Source organism: Perca flavescens, chromosome 13 (assembly GCF_004354835.1).
Source record: "Perca flavescens isolate YP-PL-M2 chromosome 13, PFLA_1.0, whole genome shotgun sequence".
Taxonomy (NCBI): Eukaryota; Metazoa; Chordata; class Actinopteri; order Perciformes; family Percidae; genus Perca; species Perca flavescens.
This window is the reverse complement of record NC_041343.1, coordinates 10,819,776-10,844,215: the sequence shown is the minus strand read 5'-3', so window position 1 is coordinate 10,844,215 and position 24,440 is coordinate 10,819,776. Positions and strand designations below refer to the sequence as shown.

Here is a 24,440-nt window from a genome sequence, read left to right as displayed (position 1 = left end):
GCAAGCAGAGCTCTGTTTTCCATCAAAAGGTCAAGGGCCAATCCTCTGTTATTCCTGCTTCTGAAGCCAATTTTAAGCACGTCTGGCTTGCCCTTTACCTTTTCATTTCAGAGCTCTGTGCTTTTGAAATAGCTGAGTAGCGCTGTATCATTGTTTATACCCTCACCCCATTGTTGCAGTTTTTTACTACTACTGTCTGTCTACTACTACTATGGAGTGTAGCATCTACATATTATGTAACAGTCAGTCTTAAAGCCACAAAAAGGCTTTACTGGCAGTTTGTGAGATTTTATTTAGCATGAACGTCAACATCAAACCAGCTCAGTTGTTTTGAATTTTTCCTAACACACTTTATCAGTGTTTGACAGTGGAGTAGAGAAAGTGCCCAGTGAGTGTGTAAACTGTAATGTGTTGTGGATTGGGAAGCATACCCTGACTCCTCTAATCTATCCAAATAAACACTCTTCCTCCCTCCCCCTGGTTCTCAGGGGTTATCATGGAAACCCTCCTATGCTCCCCTGCCCCGACACCAACAGCAGTCTTTAACACAGTGCAGCCTGCTTTCTGTGCATTTGCATGAGAGGCAACACAGGATACACACTCACATGTGCATACTCGTAACCACTTACACACTCAATCATATCTCAAACTGGAGTCGGAGTGAGGAAACAGAATGTCAGGGAAGGAAGCGCTGAAGCCAGTGGGAAAGCAGAATTTGCCTCAAGTCTGCAGAGCTCTTATCTGACCTACTCTACACGAGGTCTCAGGGAGAAGTTTGGATTCATAAAAGCAGGCAAATATCTGATGACATTTTTGAAAATAGGCCAGAACACAAAACGAGAAGATTTTCGATTTAGTTAAGTAGTAGAATCTTGACTCGGATACCACTCTCGGGATCTGGATTTTCAAACAGAGAAGACATACGTATGTCAGGAGAAAATTCTTGAAATCTCTTTGTCTCTGACTCCTCACCGCTCTCGAGGTCTTTGAGAGTCCCAGCATCTGCTGCCACCAATCAGCCGAAGGAGGACACATCATCAGGTTTACCACACAGTGAGTACCACATACTCTGTCACCATTTCTTTTTCAATAAAACTTTGTTGAAGAAACAGAAAAATGCTAATCTTTACCCAAACAAAAGGGTTTAGTTTGCTTGAATGCATCCACAAATGTTATTCCTGTGATTCTGGAGAGCTAGGTTTGATTTCTGAAGTTGACCAATCTGGAAATAAGAAGGCTGTATTGATGAGATAATCAAAACGCAAGTGTCTGTGAGTGTATGTCAGCAAAGTCTGACTGTCTTCCATTCAATCATGGAGCAGCTCAAACAGAACATCTTAAAAAAGGAAAGCAATCCAAGAATGTTCTTTATTCCATTATTAGAGAACCTATAAAAGACTTTTAAAGAGCAGCAAGCCTTTGAAATCAGAATTGTTTAATTTTGTATTGCTATTTAGACAATCTAAAACAGCCTCACAAGGAAGAAAGCTGATGAAGAGATGGACCCGGCGTTCGAATTTAGTGAACTGCAATTTATTTAAAATGATGTTGACGGACAGAACAAAAGTAAAAAAAAGTTGCTTGTAAAACCCATGTGTTCACATGGTGCTTGGTATAATACCAGCAGCTGCTAACACATTCGGGAACAGAAGGAAATGGTGTAATATTCTATCTTTTTTTTTTTTACACCATTAATGTGTTAACACATCTGAAAAAAAGTTGTTTTGACATGCTAATAACTGATTAGTGGGGTTTTTCAATTTTCCAGCTGTTCCTGGCTCATTGTTCTGGGTCGTGGTTATCCTGGAGTTTGGAGGTGGGGTCAGTGGAGCCCCAGTTCCTCGCACTCAGAGCTGTGCAGTTCTCTTTGCTGACTTTCCACACCTTTTACCACATCATTTATTCATGGGTTAACTTCTTTTAGCTTTCTAGGATTTTAGTGATAGACTTTTGATTTTATAACATAAAATAGACAAACTGTATTATCTTTTTTCAACAAAGTACAGACACCTAAAATACTTGGCACACTGTGATACATACCCATCATCTAACTATTGTGAAACACAAAATTCTGTTCATGCAGACTTGCAGTCCTAGCAGCGCGGTTAAATTAAAGCAATGCACTGCAATGCAGAATGTTATAGGTAGATTCATTATTTATATACAATTATTGGGCTAAAACTATTTTTCTGTCCTGCAGCATAGACCACAAGGAAATATGAGCCTGTCACGGACCGGGACACTGGAGAAGACGGAGCAGGCCCTCTCTGACCCAGGCTCCCCCTCCAGAGTGGGGTCAGGGGTTGTGGTGCCGCCTCCTTACTCTCTGGGCGGCAGCGAAGCCGCTGAACCCCCCCTGGAGTTAAGAGACTCTCTGGACTGCTGGGCATGCTCTGTGCTGGTCACTGCACAGAATCTGATCATAGCACTGATCAACGGCGGGCTAGCCAGCATCATATTTGGCACCATCCTCACCCCTGCTCTTGTCATGATCGTATTCGGCTTCCTGTGCCACTCCGCGGTAACAATCTCCTGTGGAATGTTTTTTTTTTTGACTGATAGAAGTGTGAGATTACACAGATTTGAAAAGAAGTAGCTCAGAATGGTGCTGTGTCCACATTCCATACTAGCCTACATACTAATAGTATACAGTCATATGAAAATATGTCATAATGGATGGAAGTTACATACTATACGAGAAATATTTTGCACTAACAGGAAATGATGTAGACTGTCAATCAAACTGGGAATTTCAGTCTCACTGCACAAGGAGAAAGGAAAATGTTTTTTCAGAAATTTGAAACTGTTTTTCAAGATTATACTAGATTTTCCTAGAGCTTAATTCAAAATATTTTTGCAGCTGTGACTAAGCTGCTTTAGTTCCTTTGTGCAAAGCATTGTGGGACAGTAGTGTACCCCAGCACATTTTAAAATCCAGCATATGTAGTGCATATTGACTGTTTTCAGTATACTTAATTACTGACTTATCCAGTGTAACCAAACTGAAAAACTAGATGTAGTGTAGTGTGTGTGTGTGTTTGTGATTTTTACGTCCATGCAATTACTCATCCAGTTCCCTCTATTCTTGCTCTCCAGGTGCAGCCCCATGGAACATCTCTGTATTGCTCAGACGTGCTGGATGACGGTGGCTGCGTGGCTCTTCTGGTTGTGGGCTTTCTGTTGCTCACCCCTCTGCTGGTCCTCGCGCTCGCCGCCTACTGTCGCCTGGCCCGACACCTCCAGCTGGGAATGTGTTTCATTCCCTACAGCCGCGCCGTCTACAAGAACCTGCCCCCCTCACGCCACCGGAGGGCTGATGCTGGAGGCTGCTGTGGCCAGCAGGGGGCTTCAGAGATAGAGGGCAAAGGTAGCGTGTGGGTGTAAGAGAGGAGAGGAGAGGATTGTATATGGTTGTAATATGTATCCCTGTTTAATGATGAGAGTTTGAGTCTGACTCTTTCTTTACTTTTGAAACCAATTGCCACTGTCTTTCTATTTCTAAAGCCATTGTAAAATAGCCATCATATTTCATCATTTATAGTCAATATTGCTTTTTCTATGCATTTCCAATGCGTTGAATGTATTTTATACCATTTTACAATAAAGTGTAAATCGACCTGTCGAGCTTTGTGTGAGCTTTGTACACAGACACCTGGAAACTAAAACAGGATGGACTGTACTTCATGCAAGAGAAGTAGGTGAAGTGCAAAGATAAATACATTGAATAGAGTAAACAGGTAAAAGATTTGTGTCCAATGCAAACTTTCACACAACACCATTATTGTAAGTCTGGGAATTTGGATTGGTTAGGCCTTTATGTGATGAGGGTATGGTTTTGTTTTGTTATTTGATTCCACAGATCTTTACAGGAAAATGCTCCTTTAGCTGTTCTTTAGCTGCCAAACACATGTTGCCTATTCTTTAATGTCCAAACTAGCTACAGTACACTGTCAGTCTTCATGTCTTCATAGGAAGAAAGGTATGTGTCTGGTTCATAGTTATCATCTCTTTTTTCACACTGGCCATTTGAGTTCTAATTAAAAGCAGCAAGCACACTGTACCTATATATATTAACAGAGATACTGTATCACAGTTTAATGTTAACAGTTTCATTGAGTGAATGCTGATTTAGCTTTAGACTTTTTTTTGACATACTATACTATGAATTTTTTATGACTTTTTTCCGACATATTATATTATTACCTTTTTATCACTTTTTTTGACATACTGTACTATGACTTTGTCGACATGCTATACTATGATTTTGTATTACTTTTTTTTCAACATGCTATACTATGACTTTTTATGACTTTTTTTGATATGCTATACTATGACTTTTCTATCACTTTTTTCGACATACTATATTATGACTTATTTACGAAAGCATAGACTTCTTGTCATGTTAGATAGCTTAGGGTGATAAGAGTAAGATTGGAAGACAGAAGGTTCAGTGTTCAAATTTTATATATTTTGGTAAATTTTGAGGTCCAATATACTAAGTGAAAGAGACAAATATGCCCAAAACACAGAACTCTGTCAGGTCAGATAGCTTAGAGTGAGAAGAGAATGTTTGGAAGACAGAAAATTTAGTGATCAATATTATATGTTTCAGTAAGTTTACAGGTCCAATATATTGAGTGAAAAGACATATATGAGGAAAACAGTGTCAGGTTAGATAGCCAAGGGTGTCTTTATTCAACATATTATACCATGAATTTTTCAACATGCTATACTATGACTTTTATCACTTTCTTCAACATACTATACTATGACTTTTTTCGGCATGCTATACTATCACTTGTTTATCACATTTTTTCGACATGCTATACAATGACTTTTTTGACATGTCATACAATGCCTTTTTTGACATGTCATACAATGCCTTTTTAATCACCTTTTTTGACATACTATACTATGACTTTGTTATCACTTTTACTTCACTTTTACTATATTATGTCTTTTTTATGTCTTTATTTGACATACTATACTATGTCTCTTTTCGACATGCTATACTTTGACTTTATTATCACTTTTTTTTGACATGCTATTCAATTAATTTTGTATGACATTTCGACATACTATATTATGACTTTTTTATAACTTTTTTCAACATACTATGCCATGACTTTTTCAACTTTTTTTCGACATGATATACTATGACTTTATGATCACTTTTTTCGACATACTATACTATGACTTTTTTATGTCTTTATTCAACATGCTATACTATGATTTTGTATCACTTTTTTGACATACTATACTATGACTTTTTAAACATATTATACTATGTCTTGTTAATCACTTTATTCGACATACTATACTATAACGTTTTCGACATGCTATAATATGACTTTTTATCACTTTTTTGAACATACTATACTATGATTTTATGTCACTTTTTTGACTTACTATACTATTACTTTTTAATCACTTTATTCAACATACTATATACCATGACTTTTATATGTTTTTATTCAACATACTATACTTTGACTCTTTCAACATGCTATACTATGACTTTTTTTATCACTTTTTTCAACATGCTATACTATGACTTTTTTTATTACTTTTTCCACATACTATACTATGACTTTGTTGACACATTATTACTCTGACTTTTTAAACATACTATACTATGACTTTTTAATTACTTTATTCAACATACTCTGCTATAACTTTTTTGACATACTATACTATGACTTTTTTTTTCTTTATTAAACATACTATACTATGATTTTTTTATTACTTTTTCAACATACTATACTATGACTTTTTTATGTTTTTATTCAACATGCTATACTTTGACTCTTTCAACATGCTATACTATGACTTTTGTATCACTTTTTTTACATGCTATACAATGAATTTTAATCACTTTTTTCAACATACTATACTATGACTTTGTTGACACATTATTACTCTGACTTTTTAAACATACTATACTATGACTTTTTAATCACTTTATTCAACATACTATACTATAACTTTTTCAACATGCTATACTATGACTTTTTATCACTTTTTTCAACATACTATACAATGGCTTTTTCGCCATGCTATACTATGACTTTTTCAACATGCTATACTACTGTATGACTTTTTCAACATGCTATTCTATGACTTTTTCAACATGCTATATTATGACTTTTTCAACATGCTATACTATGACTTTTTCAACATGCTATACTATAACTTTTTTATCACTTTATTCGACATACTATACTATGACTTTTTTTGTCTTTATTCAACATACTATACTATGACTTTTTCGCCATACTATACTATGACCTTTTCGTCATGCTGTACTATGATTTTTTATCACTTTTATCGACATGCTATACTATGACTGTTTTTCCTTTTTTCGACATACTATACTATGACTTTGTTGACACACTATACTCTGACTTTTTAAACATACTATACTATGACTTTTTTATCACTTTTTTTGACATACTATACTATGACTTTGTTGACACATTATTACTCTGACTTTTTAAACATACTATACTATGACTTTTTAATCACTTTATTCAACATACTATACTATAACTTTTTCAACATGCTATACTATGACGTTTTATCACTTTTTTCAACATACTATTCAATGGCTTTTTCGCCATGCTATACTATGACTTTTTCAACATGCTATACTATGACTTTTTCAACATGCTATACTATGACCTTTTCAACATGCTATACTATGACTTTTTCAACATGCTATACTATGACTTTTTTATCACTTTATTCGACATACTATACTATGACTTTTTTTTGTCTTTATTCAACATACTATACTATGACTTTTTCGCCATACTATACTATGACTTTTTTATTACTTTTTTTCGACATACTATACTATGGCTTTTTTGCCATGCTATAATATGACTTTTTTTATCACTATTTTCGACATACTATACTATGATTTTTTAATCACTTTTTTCAACATACTATACTATGACTTTTTCGCCAAGCTATACTATGACTTTTTTATGACTTTTTTTGACATGTCATACGATGACTTTTTCGACATACTATACTATGACTTTTTTATCACTTTTTTCGGCATACTATATTATGTATTTTTTGTCTTTATTTGACATACTATAATATGTCTCTTTTCAACATGCTACACTTTGACTTTTTTATCACTTTTTTTCGACATACTATACTATGACTTTGTTGACACACTATACTCTGACTTTTTAAACATACTATACTATGACTTTTTAATCACTTTATTCAACATACTCTGCTATAACTTTTTTGACATACTATACTATGACTTTTTTTTTCTTTATTAAACATACTATACTATGATTTTTTTATTACTTTTTCAACATACTATACTATGACTTTTTCAACATGCTATACTATGACTTTTTCAACATGCTATTCTATGACTTTTTCAACATGCTATACTATGACTTTTTCAACATGCTATACTATGACTTTTTTATCACTTTATTCGACATACTATACTATGACTTTTTTTGTCTTTATTCAACATACTATACTATGACTTTTTCGCCATACCATACTATGACTTTTTTATCACTTTTTTCGACATACTATACTATGACTTTTTCGCCATGCTATATTATGACTTTTTTTATGACTTTGTTGACATGTCATACGATGACTTTTTCGACATACTATACTATGGCTTTTTTGCCATGCTATACTATGACTTTTTTTATGACTTTTTTCAACATACTATACTATGACTTTTTCGCCATGCTATATTATGACTTTTTTTATGACTTTGTTGACATGTCATACGATGACTTTTTCGACATACTATACTATGACTTTTTAATCACTTTATTCAACATACTCTGCTATAACCTTTTTGACATACTATACTATGACTTTTTTTTTTCTTTATTAAACATACTATACTATGATTTTTTTATTACTTTTTCAACATACTATACTATGACTTTGTTGACACATTATACTCAGATTTTTTAAACATAATATACTATGACTTCTATATCACTTTTTCAACATACAATACTATGACTTGTTTGACATTGTATACATGCTATACTATTTCTTTTTAATTCGACATACTATACTATGACTTTTTCGCCATGCAATACTATGACTTTTTCATCACTTTTTTCGACATACTATACTATGACTTTTTTTGGTCTTTATTCAACATACTATACTATGACTTTTTCGCCATACTATACTATGACCTTTTCGTCATGCTGTACTATGATTTTTTATCACTTTTATCGACATGCTATACTATGACTTTTTTTCCTTTTTTCGACATACTATACTATGACTTTGTTGACACACTATACTCTGACTTTTTAAACATACTATACTATGACTTTTTAATCACTTTATTCAACATACTCTGCTATAACTTTTTTGACATACTATACTATGACTTTTTATGTCTTTTTTTCGACATACTATATTATGACTTTGTTGACACACTATACTCTGACTTTTTAAACATACTATACTATGACTTTTTTATCACTTTTTTTGACATACTATACTATGACTTTGTTGACACATTATTACTCTGACTTTTTAAACATACTATACTATGACTTTTTAATCACTTTATTCAACATACTATACTATAACTTTTTCAACATGCTATACTATGACTTTTTATCACTTTTTTCAACATACTATTCAATGGCTTTTTCGCCATGCTATACTATGACTTTTTCAACATGCTATACTATGACTTTTTCAACATGCTATACTATGACTTTTTCAACATGCTATACTATGACTTTTTTATCACTTTATTCGACATACTATACTATGACTTTTTTTGTCTTTATTCAACATACTATACTATGACTTTTTCGCCATACTATACTATGACTTTTTTTATCACTTTTTTCGACATACTATACTATGACTTTTTAATCACTTTATTCAACATACTATACTATGACTTTTTCGCCAAGCTATACTATGACTTTTTTATGACTTTTTTTGACATGTCATACGATGACTTTTTCGACATACTATACTATGACTTTTTTATCACTTTTTTCGGCATACTATATTATGTATTTTTTGTCTTTATTTGACATACTATAATATGTCTCTTTTCAACATGCTACACTTTGACTTTTTTATCACTTTTTTTCGACATACTATACTATGACTTTGTTGACACACTATACTCTGACTTTTTAAACATACTATACTATGACTTTTTAATCACTTTATTCAACATACTCTGCTATAACTTTTTTGACATACTATACTATGACTTTTTTTTTCTTTATTAAACATACTATACTATGATTTTTTTATTACTTTTTCAACATACTATACTATGACTTTTTCAAAATGCTATACTATGACTTTTTCAACATGCTATTCTATGACTTTTTCAACATGCTATACTATGACTTTTTCAACATGCTATACTATGACTTTTTCAACATGCTATACTATGACTTTTTTATCACTTTATTCGACATACTATACTATGACTTTTTTTGTCTTTATTCAACATACTATACTATGACTTTTTCGCCATACTATACTATGACTTTTTTATTACTTTTTTTCGACATACTATACTATGGCTTTTTTGCCATGCTATACTATGACTTTTTTTATCACTTTTTTCGACATACTATACTATGACTTTTTAATCACTTTATTCAACATACTATACTATGACTTTTTTGCCATGCTATATTATGACTTTTTTTATGACTTTGTTGACATGTCATACGATGACTTTTTCGACATACTATACTATGACTTTTTAATCACTTTATTCAACATACTCTGCTATAACCTTTTTGACATACTATACTATGACTTTTTTTTTTCTTTATTAAACATACTATACTATGATTTTTTTATTACTTTTTCAACATACTATACTATGACTTTGTTGACACATTATACTCAGATTTTTTAAACATAATATACTATGACTTCTATATCACTTTTTCAACATACAATACTATGACTTGTTTGACATTGTATACATGCTATACTATTTCTTTTTAATTCGACATACTATACTATGACTTTTTCGCCATGCAATACTATGACTTTTTCATCACTTTTTTCGACATACTATACTATGACTTGTTTTGGTCTTTATTCAACATACTATACTATGACTTTTTCGCCATACTATACTATGACTTTTTTATTACTTTTTTTCGACATACTATACTATGACTTTGTTGACACACTATACTTTGACTTTTTCATCACTTTTTTTGACATACTATACTATGACTTTTTTTGGTCTTTTTTCGACATACTATGGGCTTTTTTGCCATGCTATACTATGACTTTTTTATCACTTTTTTCGACATACTATACTATGACTTTTTTATTATTACTTTTTCGACATACTATGACTTTGTCATACGATGACTTTTTCGACATACTATACTATGACTTTTTAATCACTTTATTCAACATACTCTGCTATAACCTTTTTGACATACTATACTATGACTTTTTTTTTTCTTTATTAAACATACTATACTATGATTTTTTTATTACTTTTTCAACATACTATACTATGACTTTGTTGACACATTATACTCAGATTTTTTAAACATAATATACTATGACTTCTATATCACTTTTTCAACATACAATACTATGACTTGTTTGACATTGTATACATGCTATACTATTTCTTTTTAATTCGACATACTATACTATGACTTTTTCGCCATGCAATACTATGACTTTTTCATCACTTTTTTCGACATACTATACTATGACTTGTTTTGGTCTTTATTCAACATACTATACTATGACTTTTTCGCCATACTATACTATGACTTTTTTATTACTTTTTTTCGACATACTATACTATGACTTTGTTGACACACTATACTTTGACTTTTTCATCACTTTTTTTGACATACTATACTATGACTTTTTTTGGTCTTTTTTCGACATACTATGGGCTTTTTTGCCATGCTATACTATGACTTTTTTATCACTTTTTTCGACATACTATACTATGACTTTTTTATTATTACTTTTTCGACATACTATGACTTTGTTGACACATTATACTTTGACTTTTTAAACATACTATACTATGACTTTTTCGCCATGCTATACTATGACTTTTTTTGACATGTCAAACGATGCCTTTTTAATCACTTTTTTCGACATACAATACTATGACTTTTTTATCACTTTTTTCGGCATACTATATTATGTATTTTTTATGTCTTTACTTGACATACTATAATATGTCTTTTTTTCGACCTGCTTTACTTTGACTTTTTTATCACTTTTTTTCAACATGCTATACTATGATTTATTAATCACTTTTTTCAACATACTATACTATGATTTTATATCACTTTTTTGACATACTATACTATGACTTTTTAAACATACTATACTATGTCTTTTTAATCACTTTATTCAACATACTATACCATAACTTTTTCGACATACTATACGATGCCTTTTTATCACTTTTTTCGCCATGCTATACTATGACTTTTTTATCACTTTTTTTTCAACATGCTATACTATGATTTATTAATCACTTTTTTCGACATACTATACGATGCCTTTTTATCACTTTTTTCGCCATGCTATACTATGACTTTTTTATCACTTTTTTTTCAACATACTATACAATGCCTTTTTAATCACTTTTTTTGACATACTATACTATGACCTTTTCGTCATGCTGTACTATGACTTTTTTATCACTTTTATCGACATGCTATACTATGACTTTTTTTCCTTTTTTCGACATACTATACTATGACTTTGTTGATACACTATACTCTGACTTTTTAAACATACTATACTATGACTTTTTAATCACTTTATTCAACATACTCTGCTATAACTTTTTCGACATGCTATACTATGACTTTTTATGTATTTTTTCAACATACTATATTATGACTTTGTTGACACACTATACTCTGACTTTTTAAACATACTATACTATGACTTTTTTATCACTTTTTTTGACATACTATACTATGGCTTTTTTGCCATTGCTATACTATATACTATATACTTTTTTTTAATTACTTTTTCGACATACTATGACTTTGTTGACACATTATACTCTGACTTTTTAAACATACTATACTAGGACTATTTCGCCATGCTATACTATGACTTTTTTTGACATGTCAAACGATGCCTTTTTAATCACTTTTTTCGACATACAATACTATGACTTTTTTATCACTTTTTTCGGCATACTATATTATGTATTTTTCCATCCATCCATCCATCCATCTTCGTCCGCTTATCCGGTGTCGGGTCGCGGGGGGAGCAGCTCCAGCAGGGGACCCCAAACTTCCCTTTCCCGAGCAACATTAACCAGCTCCGACTGGGGATCGAGGCGTTCCCAGGCCAGGTTGGAGATATAATCCCTCCACCTAGTCCTGGGTCTTCCCCGAGGCCTCCTCCCAGCTGGACGTGCCTGGAACACCTCCCTAGGGAGGCGCCCAGGGGGCATCCTTACCAGATGCCCGAACCACCTCAACTGGCTCCTTTCGACGCAAAGGAGCAGCGCTCTCTCCGAGCTCCTCACGGATGACTGAGCTTCTCACCCTATCTCTAAGGGAGACGCCAGCCACCCTCCTGAGGAAACCCATTTCGCCGCTTGTACCCTGGATCTCGTTCTTTCGGTCATGACCCAGCCTTCATGACCATAGGTGAGGGTAGGAACGAAAACTGACCGGTAGATCGAGAGCTTTGCCTTCTGGCTCAGCTCTCTTTTCGTCCAACGGTGCGATAGATTGAATGCAATACCGCACCCGCTGCGCCGATTCTCCGACCAATCTCCCGCTCCATTGTCCCCTCACTCGCGAACAAAACCCCAAGGTACTTGAACTCCTTCACTTGGGGTAAGGACTCATTCCCTACCTGGAGAAGGCATTCCATCGGTTTCCTGCTGAGAACCATGGCCTCCGATTTAGAGGTGCTGATCCTCATCCCAACCGCTTCACACTCGGTTGCGAACCGATCCAGTGAGTGCTGAAGGTCGCAGGCCGATGATGCCATCAGGACCACATCATCTGCAAAGAGCAGCGATGAGATCCCCAGCCCACCAAACTGCAACCCCTCCCCACCCCGACTACGCCTCGATATCCTGTCCATAAATATTACAAACAGGATTGGTGACAAAGCGCAGCCCTGGCGGAGGCCAACCCTCACTTATGTATTTTTTATGTCTTTATTTGAAATACTATAATATGTCTTTTTTTTCGACCTGCTTTACTTTGACTTTTTTATCACTTTTTTTCAACATGCTATACTATGATTTATTAATCACTTTTTTCAACATACTATACTATGATTTTATATCACTTTTTTGACATACTATACTATGACTTTTTAAACATACTATACTATGTCTTTTTAATCACTTTATTCAACATACTATACTATAACTTTTTCGACATACTATACGATGCCTTTTTAATCACTTTTTTCGACATACTATACTATGACTTTTTATCACTTTTTTCGCCATGCTATACTATGACTTTTTTATCACTTTTTTTTCAACATGCTATACTATGATTTATTAATCACTTTTTTCGACATACTATACTATGACTTTTTTATCACTTTTTTCGGCATACTATATTATGTATTTTTTATGTCTTTATTTGACATACTATAATATGTCTCTTTTCAACATGCTACACTTTGACTTTTTTATCACTTTTTTTTCAACATGCTATACTATGATTTATTAATCACTTTTTTCAACATACTATTCTATGAATTTTTCAACATACTATACGATGCCTTTTTAATCACTTTTTTCGACATACTATACTATGACCTTTTCGTCATGCTGTACTATGACTTTTTTATCACTTTTATCGACATGCTATACTATGACTTTTTTTCCTTTTTTCGACATACTATACTATGACTTTGTTGATACACTATACTCTGACTTTTTAAACATACTATACTATGACTTTTTAATCACTTTATTCAACATACTCTGCTATAACTTTTTCGACATGCTATACTATGACTTTTTATGTATTTTTTCAACATACTATATTATGACTTTGTTGACACACTATACTCTGACTTTTTAAACATACTATACTATGACTTTTTTATCACTTTTTTTGACATACTATACTATGGCTTTTTTGCCATTGCTATACTATGACTTTTTTTGTCTTTATTCAACATACTATACTATGATTTTTTTATTACTTTTTAAACATACTATAGTATGACTTTGTTGACACATTATACTCAGATTTTTTAAACATAATATACTATGACTTCTATATCACTTTTTCAACATGCAATACTATGACTTGTTTGACATTGTATACATGCTATACTATTTCTTTTTAATTCGACATACTATACTATGACTTTTTCGCCATGCAATACTATGACTTTTTCATCACTTTTTTCGACATACTATACTATGACTTTTTTTGGTCTTTATTCAACATACTATACTATGACTTTTTCATCACTTTTTTTGACATACTATACTATGACTTTTTTATCACTTTTTTTCGACATACTATACTATGACTTTTTTTTAATTACTTTTTCGACATACTATGACTTTGTTGACACATTATACTCTGACTTTTTAAACATACTATACTATGACTATTTCGCCATGCTATACTATGACTTTTTTTGACATGTCAAACGATGCCTTTTTAATCACTTTTTTCGACATACAATACTATGACTTTTTTATCACTTTTTTCGGCATACTATATTATGTATTTTTTATGTCTTTATTTGAAATACTATAATATGTCTTTTTTTCGACCTGCTTTACTTTGACTTTTTTATCACTTTTTTTCAACATGCTATACTATGATTTATTAATCACTTTTTTCAACATACTATACTATGATTTTATATCACTTTTTTGACATACTATACTATGACTTTTTAAACATACTATACTATGTCTTTTTAATCACTTTATTCAACATACTATACTATAACTTTTTCGACATACTATACGATGCCTTTTTAATCACTTTTTTCGCCATGCTATACTAGGACTTTTTTATCACTTTTTTTTCAACATGCTATACTATGATTTATTAATCACTTTTTTCGACATACTATACTATGACTTTTTTATCACTTTTTTCGGCATACTATATTATGTATTTTTTATGTCTTTATTTGACATACTATAATATGTCTCTTTTCAACATGCTACACTTTGACTTTTTTATCACTTTTTTTTCAACATGCTATACTATGATTTATTAATCACTTTTTTCAACATACTATTCTATGATTTTTTCAACATACTATACGATGCCTTTTTAATCACTTTTTTCGACATACTATACTATGACCTTTTCGTCATGCTGTACTATGACTTTTTTATCACTTTTATCGACATGCTATACTATGACTTTTTTTCCTTTTTTCGACATACTATACTATGACTTTGTTGATACACTATACTCTGACTTTTTAAACATACTATACTATGACTTTTTAATCACTTTATTCAACATACTCTGCTATAACTTTTTCGACATGCTATACTATGACTTTTTATGTATTTTTTCGACATACTATATTATGACTTTGTTGACACACTATACTCTGACTTTTTAAACATACTATACTATGACTTTTTTATCACTTTTTTTGACATACTATACTATGACTTTTTTATGTCTTTTTTCAACAGACTCTACTATAACTTTTTTTGCATACTATACTATGACTTTTTTGTCTTTTTTCAACATACTCTACTAGAACGTTTTTGACATGCTATACTATGACTTTTTTTGACATGCTATACTATGACTTTTTTTTTGGGGGGCATTTTAGGCCTTTATTTATAGGACAGATGAAGACATGAAAGGGGAGAGAGAGAGAGAGGGTAATGACATGCAGCAAGGGGCCAATTTGTTCGACATACTATACTATGACTTTTTTTCCAATTTTTTCGACATACTATACTATGACTTTCTCGCCATGCAATACTATGACTTTTTTATCACTTTTTCCACATACTATAATATGACTTTGTTGACACATTATACTTTAACTTTTTTGACATGCTATACTATGACTTTTTATCACTTTTTTTGACATACCATACTATGGCTTTTTTTGTCTTTATTCAACATACTATACTATGACTTTTTTTATTACTTTTTCAACATACTATACTATGACTTTTTTAGCACTTTTTTCAACATACTATATTATGACTTTATCGACATGCTATACTATGATTTTTTCCAACATAATATACTAGGACTTCTATATCACTTTTTCAACATACAATACTATGACTTGTTTGACACTGTATACATGCTATTCTATTTCTTTTTAATCACTTTTTTCGACATACTATACTATGACTTTTTTATGTCTTCAACATACTAGACTATGACTTTTTCGCAATGCAATACTATGACTTTTTTATTACTTTTTTTCGACATACTATACTATGACTTTGTTGACACATTATACTCTGACTTTTTAAACATACTATACTATAACTTTTTAATCCCTTTATTCAACATACTATACTATGACTTTTGTATGTCTTTTTTCAACATACTCTACTATAACTTTTTTTGCATACTATACTATGACTTTTTTATGTCTTTTTTCAACATACTCTACTAGAACTTTTTTGACATGCTATACTATGACTTTTTTGACATGCTATACTCTGACTTTTTAAACCCTTTATTCAACATACTATACTAAGACTTTTTTATGTCTTTTTTTGACATACTGTACTATAACTTTTTCGACATGCTATTCTATGACTTTTTATAAATTTTTTCGACATACTATACTATGACTTTTTTATAAATTTTTTCGGCATACTATACTATGACTTTTTTTGACGTACTGTGACTTTTTCATTACGTCACAGAATTGAACCAGTGACCTCTGCGGCAAGGATTGAGCAAGTTGGATTAGGAATATTTTATCTTGAGTGCTATTATGCTTCAGATCCACTAGGTGGACTCAGAGCCACTGTTGGAGAGAGCTAGAGCTACAAAGGTATAAAAAAGATGCAGTCAAACCATTTGAAAGAGATATAAAACCTTTATTCATATATAAATTACAAATGTTAGGTTCGGCAGGTGTTTGGATAAAAGTATTTGTGTTCTTTAAAATGGTGGATATAACTATATCTTTTACTGTAATATTGCTTTAATAGATCTGTATTTCACATTGTCATTGCAATTTGTGTGTTTGATATGTCATCTGAATTTCCTGGCCTGAACAGAAGTGTGAGGTTAACATGGTTGGTTGTTGATATTCATTAATAATTTGTCATGTGGTGCTTTGTATGGAGCTGTAAATGCACCAGGTTCCAGGGTACCACGTCCATCTTCATTCACTTGACCCATGATAATGTAGTTGGCACCTATTGGAAGAAGATATGACCAGAAAGATTGATCAGTATTATACTTTTGAGTCAGTGGAAATGCTAATAATCTGTGGTATGTGTGTGTGTATGTGTGTGTGTAAATTCAAGATACCTCTTCGGAGCAACGGGCACTTCCTGCACTGTGACAACAGCTTAACCGACATGGTCTCTCCAACTTGTGTGATTGTTAGTCGACCTGCCTTGTAGGCCTTAATGATGGAGATGCTAACAAAAAAAGTGCCTCGGGGCCCGGGGGCCAGAGAGTTCACCTTCCCGGTTATCACTGAAAAAAGGAGAGCTCAGTCAGAACACAACATCTGATTGGTTACATGCTGCATATGTGAAGGGTAAAGCAAGATTTATGCTTCTGCGGGGGCTTTGCGCAGAGCTTACACCGTAGCCTACGTAAGTGGCCTGAGGTTTATACTTGTGGACTGGTGTCTGTTGTTTATGGAGAAGGAGAACCCAGAAATGAGACGGTACCAAGCCAGGGCCAAGCGGACCAATCACAGTTGTTGCATTCTGCGTAGCCACAACATCTAGTTAAATTTTTTGATAAGTACATGTTAGGCTACAGCGTAGGGTACGGCATAGAGTCCATATCTACACTACGCACGTAGCTACTTACGTACCTTCGCACGTACCTACAGTGTCAATTTAATGCAGGACTATCAATTGGCTTTAAGAAACTTACCAAATTCACTTGCACAGAAACTGGTCTTGATGGTTCCATCTCTTTTACAGGCTTTGGCACACAGAGGATTTTGAGGAACTGAAACATAAAGAATGCATAAAAAGACACATTAGACATTTGATATACATATTGTGCAACTTGAAACACAAGCATAGCATGCACATAATAACTTCACCCACCAGGCCTCTTTCCATTTGGTCTTGTGATGGGAACCCTCCTGTCCTGGCCTGTGGTGACCTGTCCCCGGCCTCTGGTGGGTTTGACTGGTTTGGGTATCTCAGTGGGCTCAGGTGGTACATATTTGGCGGTGGGGACGGGTGGCTGTGTGGTGACAGCAGGAGGTTTAGATTCAGCTGGTTTGACTGCAGGTTCTCGGGGGATGGACCTCGTACCGGCTCCTGAGTCCAGTGTTGGTATCTGAGAACCAGGTGGGACGCTGGTATAGCGGGCGAGGAATCCATCAGATGTCACACTGAGGTCAGACACAAATTGGACCAGTAGCACGTTGCCGCTGGTAATGATGGGCCTGGACAGGAGACAGGTAGAAGATGAGGTGGAAAGTTAAGTTAGGAGTTGATTTGATATTGACTTTAAAGGCCAACAAACACCTTTAGAGATATCTGTCACTTACTGTGGGGCCTGATCGCCACAGTATCTTCCAATCAGCCTTGAATCATCTTTCTCTCCACCGTTAAAGAATGCCACATAGTCAAACCGACAATAGGTGTCAGCCTCCAAGACGAATTTATCAAACTTCACCTGGATTACCTGGTATCCAGAAAGAAACAGAAATATGACTATGAATGATCACTTAAACAGTTGTTTTCCATGCAGGGTGTGTAGAGACTTAAATAACATAAAATGGTTCCATGTTGGGAGCGACTGTGCTGCCGACCATATCAGGCTCCACAGTGATAAGCCAGGAGCAGCTGGTTCCTGCAGGGTATTTTTTGTCAGGCCAGTTGGGTGTCATGATCTCTCCCTGGGCTTTTGTCATCTTCCCCCCACAGAACTGCTGGTCTGAAACAAGTCGTACACACTCCATGAGATTAAAGAATGAAGATAACAGTAAACTATTTTCTAAGAAGTATGCAAAGTACCGATGTTGTTCACTTACTTTTTCTTAATAATTCTTTTTACTTTTAAGTTTGGAATAGTTAATCATATGTTAAACCCATGCCGCTTATCATGAAGCTTAAGATATTGTTTGCACAATTAAGAGCTAGTATTCTTAATCTAGCTGTTAATTTGGCATGATCAAGCTCAGGGGTTTAGCATTAACCTTGGACCTGCAAAAGTACCACTTTTACGCAAATATTACTCAAATAAATTAGTGTTATTTCCTTCATGGTTGATAGATCTTTAATATGCCTTAGGCATAAGAAAAGGTAGAAAAAGCTATATCTTTTGGCCTCTATACTGAGAAAGGAATACTGTCTTTCATAGTAAAAGACAACTGAAGATTTCACTGTAGTCTTGTTTTACAGTGCTAGCAAGTTGTGTTTACTCTTGATGTTTGATGCAAATCTCCTTTTAGTGTGAACTGTTGGAAATAGTTGCTTGATACATCTGTGAGCAACTATGAGCTCAGTAGCATTGGGGATTGAGGGAGGGAAATGCTGCTAAATTGATGAGCAAAGTAAACTAAGCTAAGCTGTTAAGTAGCTAGGTTCAATCTACTTTTGTAAAACATGTACTAGCATTATTAATGGTTAATGTACTTATCAGTTATAGATCAGTTATAAGCCATTAATAGGAGCACAGAAAAGCTCAGATGGGCCGATCTGGAATCTTTCTCCTTATGAGGTCATAAGGAGCAAGGTTACCTCCCCTTTCTCTGCTTTGCCTGCCCAGATAATTTAGCCCACACATGAGAAAGAGAGAGACATCTCTGTGTGTGGTGGTTGGTCAAGGCCACACCCCCACCCTCCACCTGCTCAATAGCTACAGACACAGAAATGGCACATCCTATGGAAAGTTAATTGTGGGACTGGCTCTAGTAGCTGTAATTCTGCATCAAGGCTGAATTTCAGGAAAGAGACTTCAGATACAGTATTAGGGGACCACTAAGGCTTACATAAAAGCATCAAAAAAGCAGCATGTCATGGGACCTTTAACAAGTTGCTATTAAAGTTGGATAAGTGAACCATACGAACCAATCAGCAAAAGGTTTTTTTTTACAACTTATTCACAATTGCTTTATTTGTCTCAAATTATAAATTATTACAAATAATTATGTGAGCTGGTTTGCATTTGAAAAATTTGAAATTTGAAAATGTATGTGCTGCATTTGAAATTTGAAAATGTATGTGCTGCATTCTGGGCATAGTTTACATAACTGGTGGTGTGTTGGTAAGCCCATCTAGGCTGGACATATTTGTATAATAAAAAAAAGAAACATTGTGACCACATACCGTCTACGTACGGTTTGGCTCCACTGAAATAGGCCACAAACCCTCTACCCTGCGTCTCTGCATCAGACCCCATCTCTAGCATCATGGTGTTTGTGGTAGAAATAAGAGTGCCAGGCCGGAATGTTCCACAAAAGCGGCCTAGTTTTTGCACTAAGTTGGAATGGCCGTTGTAAACATCCAGATAATCGTAGCGGCATTGTGAGTCAGCCTCCAGGTCAAATATGCGGAAACCGAGCATGACCACGTTTCCCTCTGGGACCTGGGAACCAGAGAGATAGTATATGAGTCACACAGAGACACTGAGCAAGCAAGGAGTCAGTATTTAGACATGGTAAGGGTAGGGGACTCACAGTGATACGCCAGATACATTTGCTGTTGGGTTTGTAGAAGCTTGGGAACCCCTCACTGCCAACAAAGCCTGAGTCTGTGACCAGGTCTCCTCCACAGTAGAACACAGGCCTGTGATGAAGGCGACAGTGGAGAAAATATCAGTGATCACTAATGGCATTGTAGGTCTAGGCATGGCCGTATCTACCATTGAGGACACCTTGGTATTATTTTTCCCAGTGAAAAAAAAAAGAAGTGATTTAACTGCCTAAAATAAAGGTGTACAACGCCAAGATAAGACTTGTTCTTCTGGGAACAATCTAAGATATATATAACATGGTTTTGAAGCTACTGTTATACAAAACCTCGGTATTGCTGAAATCCTGGATACAGGCCTGGGTCTAGGAGACAATATAACTGCAATAATACAAGTCCCCTGAGAATCTCTCAACTCCCACAGAGGCAAGTATTTTGACTGACTTTTAGCAGTCTGTCTTTGAACTCTGACTGATAGGTCACTGAGGTGCTGTAGAAAAACAAGGATTTTCATTATCTGACTGTCAGACCATAAGTCATTAGCCTCTACAGGGTGAACGTGTTGCTCCATTTATTAATGCATTTGATTCCCCAAATTAAAGTCTGGAATTAGATGTCCTAAGATCAAGCAAGTGAAAACGAAAGAAAAGTAGTCATCCCAACATCAAGTTTTTTGTGTCAACACTTAAGCGCTGCAGCAGGAACGTGTTTAGATAAAGACGATTTATTAACACAGATCCTTGTTAACTTATACTGTACTCATCCATCTCAATCATGAAGTAGTACAGCCTTAAAATAGACGTGAGGCCTCACTTTATTTGAAAAGTCAAGTGTTTACACTGACTGATATGTATGGAGCACCAAAGTGTAGCTATACATATACCGCCAACTTCAATACAAACATAACAAAGCTCAATCCATGAGCATCCACATTCTTAACTTAACATTGAAATGCATAAAAAATCTGAAAATACATCATGAAGAATTTAATAATGTTAGCTGGTTACCTGTACTGGTTTCTGAATACTAACACTAAAACTGACTTTTCATGATATAATTCAATCTATTCCAATACTTTAAAGCAGTGGTCCTGTTATGGATGGGCACAGGGTTCCTTTTGTTGTTTAAAATCGTAATACTGTTTCACCACATTAAAAATGAGGGTACATATGTGTACTTTGAATACATTTTCATCCAACCACTAAACTTCAGAATCCCCATGCAGTGTTGAATGAAAATGAAGTTATGCCACAGCTCACAATTGTCATATACAGTAATGTGGATGACACATGAAAAAGAAATCACTCTGGATGGGGGCCATGGTTTGAAATATCAGGGAACTACTGCATTAAAGTCATGAAAATGAAGAAGCATGAACAAAAAAGCTAATTCTCTTGCTTTGCAAACACTCACAGAGCTCAAAACTAATTTCACAGAAGGGAACATTCCCTATTTCAGGCTGTTGCCAACAGGTATACATATACATTTATATACTTGCGTGAGCTAAGAAGAAAATGCCTCTTATTAAAAAGTTGGCAGTTTTTTTTGCCATTTTACAGGCATTTTCAGTCTGTGGTGTGGAGAGTTGTTGCTTTTGGCTCAACTGAGAAAAGTATGTTGTTTAAATTATTCATGACACACAAGAAGTGAGAAAGTTAGAAAAACATTTGTCAGCCACCCCCCATTCTGAAGAAGTAAACATATACTTAGATGCAAAGGAAAAACAGTTTCCCACAAACTAGGAGCTCAAACAGCAGAACCCCAGCAAAGCCAGACTCTTGCTGATTAGAGCCAAGATGTCCAGCGCTAGAGCCAAGTTGTTCTGACTCGGCCCCACAGGCAGGCAGAACTAAAAGCATTAACATCTGTGGCGGCTCAGCCACTGCAGACTCAGCATGCCTCACATCATGAGCCCAAATATCCAATAGGACAACTCTGTGCCCAATCAAACAATGAACTGGAAAGAATTTACTTACAGAGACAGGAAAGAATTCAGAGTATTTTTAGTGCTTAAGTTACAGGCTCTTGTGAATGTAATTAGTGGATTTTTCTTCACACTAAGAAGAGTAGCCTCACGTAAAATATCACAAAAGTCACATGAATAAAGATTATAATTCATTTCAAGACATTGTCCGCGACACATTTCTCAAACATACACAATCTCCTCACCTGGTGTTGTTGGTCTGCTGAGCCGTCGTCCATCCTAAACTCAGAGACAGGAAGAAGACGAGACCCCAGATGCAGCCCACATGCGTCATGATGCAGCGTGCACATAAAAAGCAAAGCAGACTGTTGCAGAAAAGGGAGATGGTTGCAAGAGGCAGGAGGCAAGAGATGAAAGATATGGGGGGAGGCCGCTCGCTCGGGATGGGCGGAGAGTACGAATGAGTGGGGAGGACTCGGAGGGGGCAGAAAGTTCGGGAATGGATGAAGATACGGACAGAGATGCTGAAAGGACAACAGCAGCCGTGAGGAGGGGGCGGGGGGGGAGGGGTGACGTGAGCGGGGAGGGAGGGAGGCAAAGGCTCTAATTAGAGCCAGATGTTTCCCCATAATAACCCTGGTTTCAATACAACAGAGGGGGCATCTAGGAAAGAGGTGCAGAGGGGAGTAGTGTCAGAAGTTGTGGCTGAGGCTTTGTGGACATTCAGAAAGGAGTGTGTCTTTGTACAGATGTTTCTGGTTCTCTACATGGTTGAAACTTAAGAAGATTTAAATAACCATTAACATCCATCCTGAGTGTCTGGCTGATCATTATGCAGGGTGCACAGGTGGGTGCAGAGCCTGGGGCTCTATATGGGCTGTAGCACTCAACTAGTAAAGCCATAAATCTTTACATTCCACAACAACATGCCAGACCTTCAATTTACTAGACAGAATCTTTTCTCGATAGAATGATCAACTTCAACCATAGTTGCCAAACAAAATGCATAAAGGATCTAAAAGAAGCTCCAATAGGATCTAGGCAAAGAAGTATCATAAAACTAATGATTTCTTGCCTCTTACCATATTTCCCTAAGCCCCAGGGGCTCCTTTGGCTCCAAAACATCTGAGTCAGAGTGTCTATTTGCCCCCTCAATCCACCAAGGCAAGAATAACACTATGGACGGGGGAGTATTCTTTCACTGTTAAAATTCACTGAAGAGCAAACACTCTGGCCTACATTACCAAGGCCTGTTTCAATAATGTTATAAAAAATCAGCCACTTTTACAGACTACACAGCTGCAACATATGAATCAAAGTCTGGAGCAGGCAGGATGGACAGCTCATAAAGGGACAAAGCAGAGTTTGCACAGAGAGAAAGTGTCTCCAGTTGGCATGTGACTATGACTTTAGCGGGTTTCCTTTACACTGAGATTGAACTGCTCATAGTGAGCTGGAGAAATGAGCATCCCCTGGTCCTGCTGTGCTCTGTTTGTGTTAACCCAAAGTCTCGATAAGAGGCAGAAGATGCAGGAATGCAATGACGTGCAGTCTGTTGGGGGGCGGACACAACTGTACAGCCACTGCAATTATGTGTGGGAGTAACAGTGACCTTTACACTTAGCAAGAATCCAAGCCAAAGGGTGT

The 24,440-nt window shown here is 35.0% G+C and overlaps 2 protein-coding genes across 2 annotated transcripts; one reads left to right on the top strand and one right to left on the bottom strand.

Annotated features, from left to right (window-relative positions):
- Positions 1-531: 531 nt before the first annotated feature.
- tmem88a (transmembrane protein 88 a) lies at positions 532-3,622 on the top strand. The gene is made up of 3 exons (XM_028596046.1): positions 532-1,053; positions 2,201-2,521; positions 3,097-3,622. The coding sequence occupies exons 2-3, from the start codon at positions 2,219-2,221 to the stop codon at positions 3,382-3,384; spliced, it is 591 nt and encodes a 196-aa protein (XP_028451847.1). The 5' UTR covers positions 532-1,053; positions 2,201-2,218; the 3' UTR covers positions 3,385-3,622.
- A 13,577-nt stretch (positions 3,623-17,199) lies between these two features.
- On the bottom strand, positions 17,200-23,264 carry pcolcea (procollagen C-endopeptidase enhancer a). The gene is made up of 9 exons (XM_028596401.1): positions 23,039-23,264; positions 20,857-20,965; positions 20,507-20,765; positions 18,988-19,112; positions 18,724-18,860; positions 18,272-18,618; positions 18,093-18,170; positions 17,511-17,681; positions 17,200-17,395 (listed from the first exon to the last, which is right to left on the bottom strand). Exons 1-9 carry the CDS (start codon positions 23,125-23,127, stop codon positions 17,265-17,267), a joined length of 1,446 nt encoding a protein of 481 aa, XP_028452202.1. The 5' UTR covers positions 23,128-23,264; the 3' UTR covers positions 17,200-17,264.
- Positions 23,265-24,440: the final 1,176 nt, after the last annotated feature.

What these genes read in the sequence shown, in the direction of transcription:
- tmem88a (XM_028596046.1), top strand. Translation starts at nt 2,219, where the DNA reads ATGAGCCTGTCACGGACCGGGACACTGGAGAAGACGGAGCAGGCCCTC. An exon ending in GCTTCCTGTGCCACTCCGCG is followed by an intron (nt 2,522 to 3,096) that starts GTAACAATCTCC and finishes CTTGCTCTCCAG; the next exon opens with GTGCAGCCCCATGGAACATC.
- pcolcea (XM_028596401.1), bottom strand. Translation starts at nt 23,127, where the DNA reads ATGACGCATGTGGGCTGCATCTGGGGTCTCGTCTTCTTCCTGTCTCTG. An exon ending in TCACTGTGGAGCCTGATATG is followed by an intron (nt 18,861 to 18,987) that starts GTCGGCAGCACA and finishes TCTGGATACCAG; the next exon opens with GTAATCCAGGTGAAGTTTGA. An exon ending in GTGCCCGTTGCTCCGAAGAG is followed by an intron (nt 17,396 to 17,510) that starts GTATCTTGAATT and finishes TTCTTCCAATAG; the next exon opens with GTGCCAACTACATTATCATG.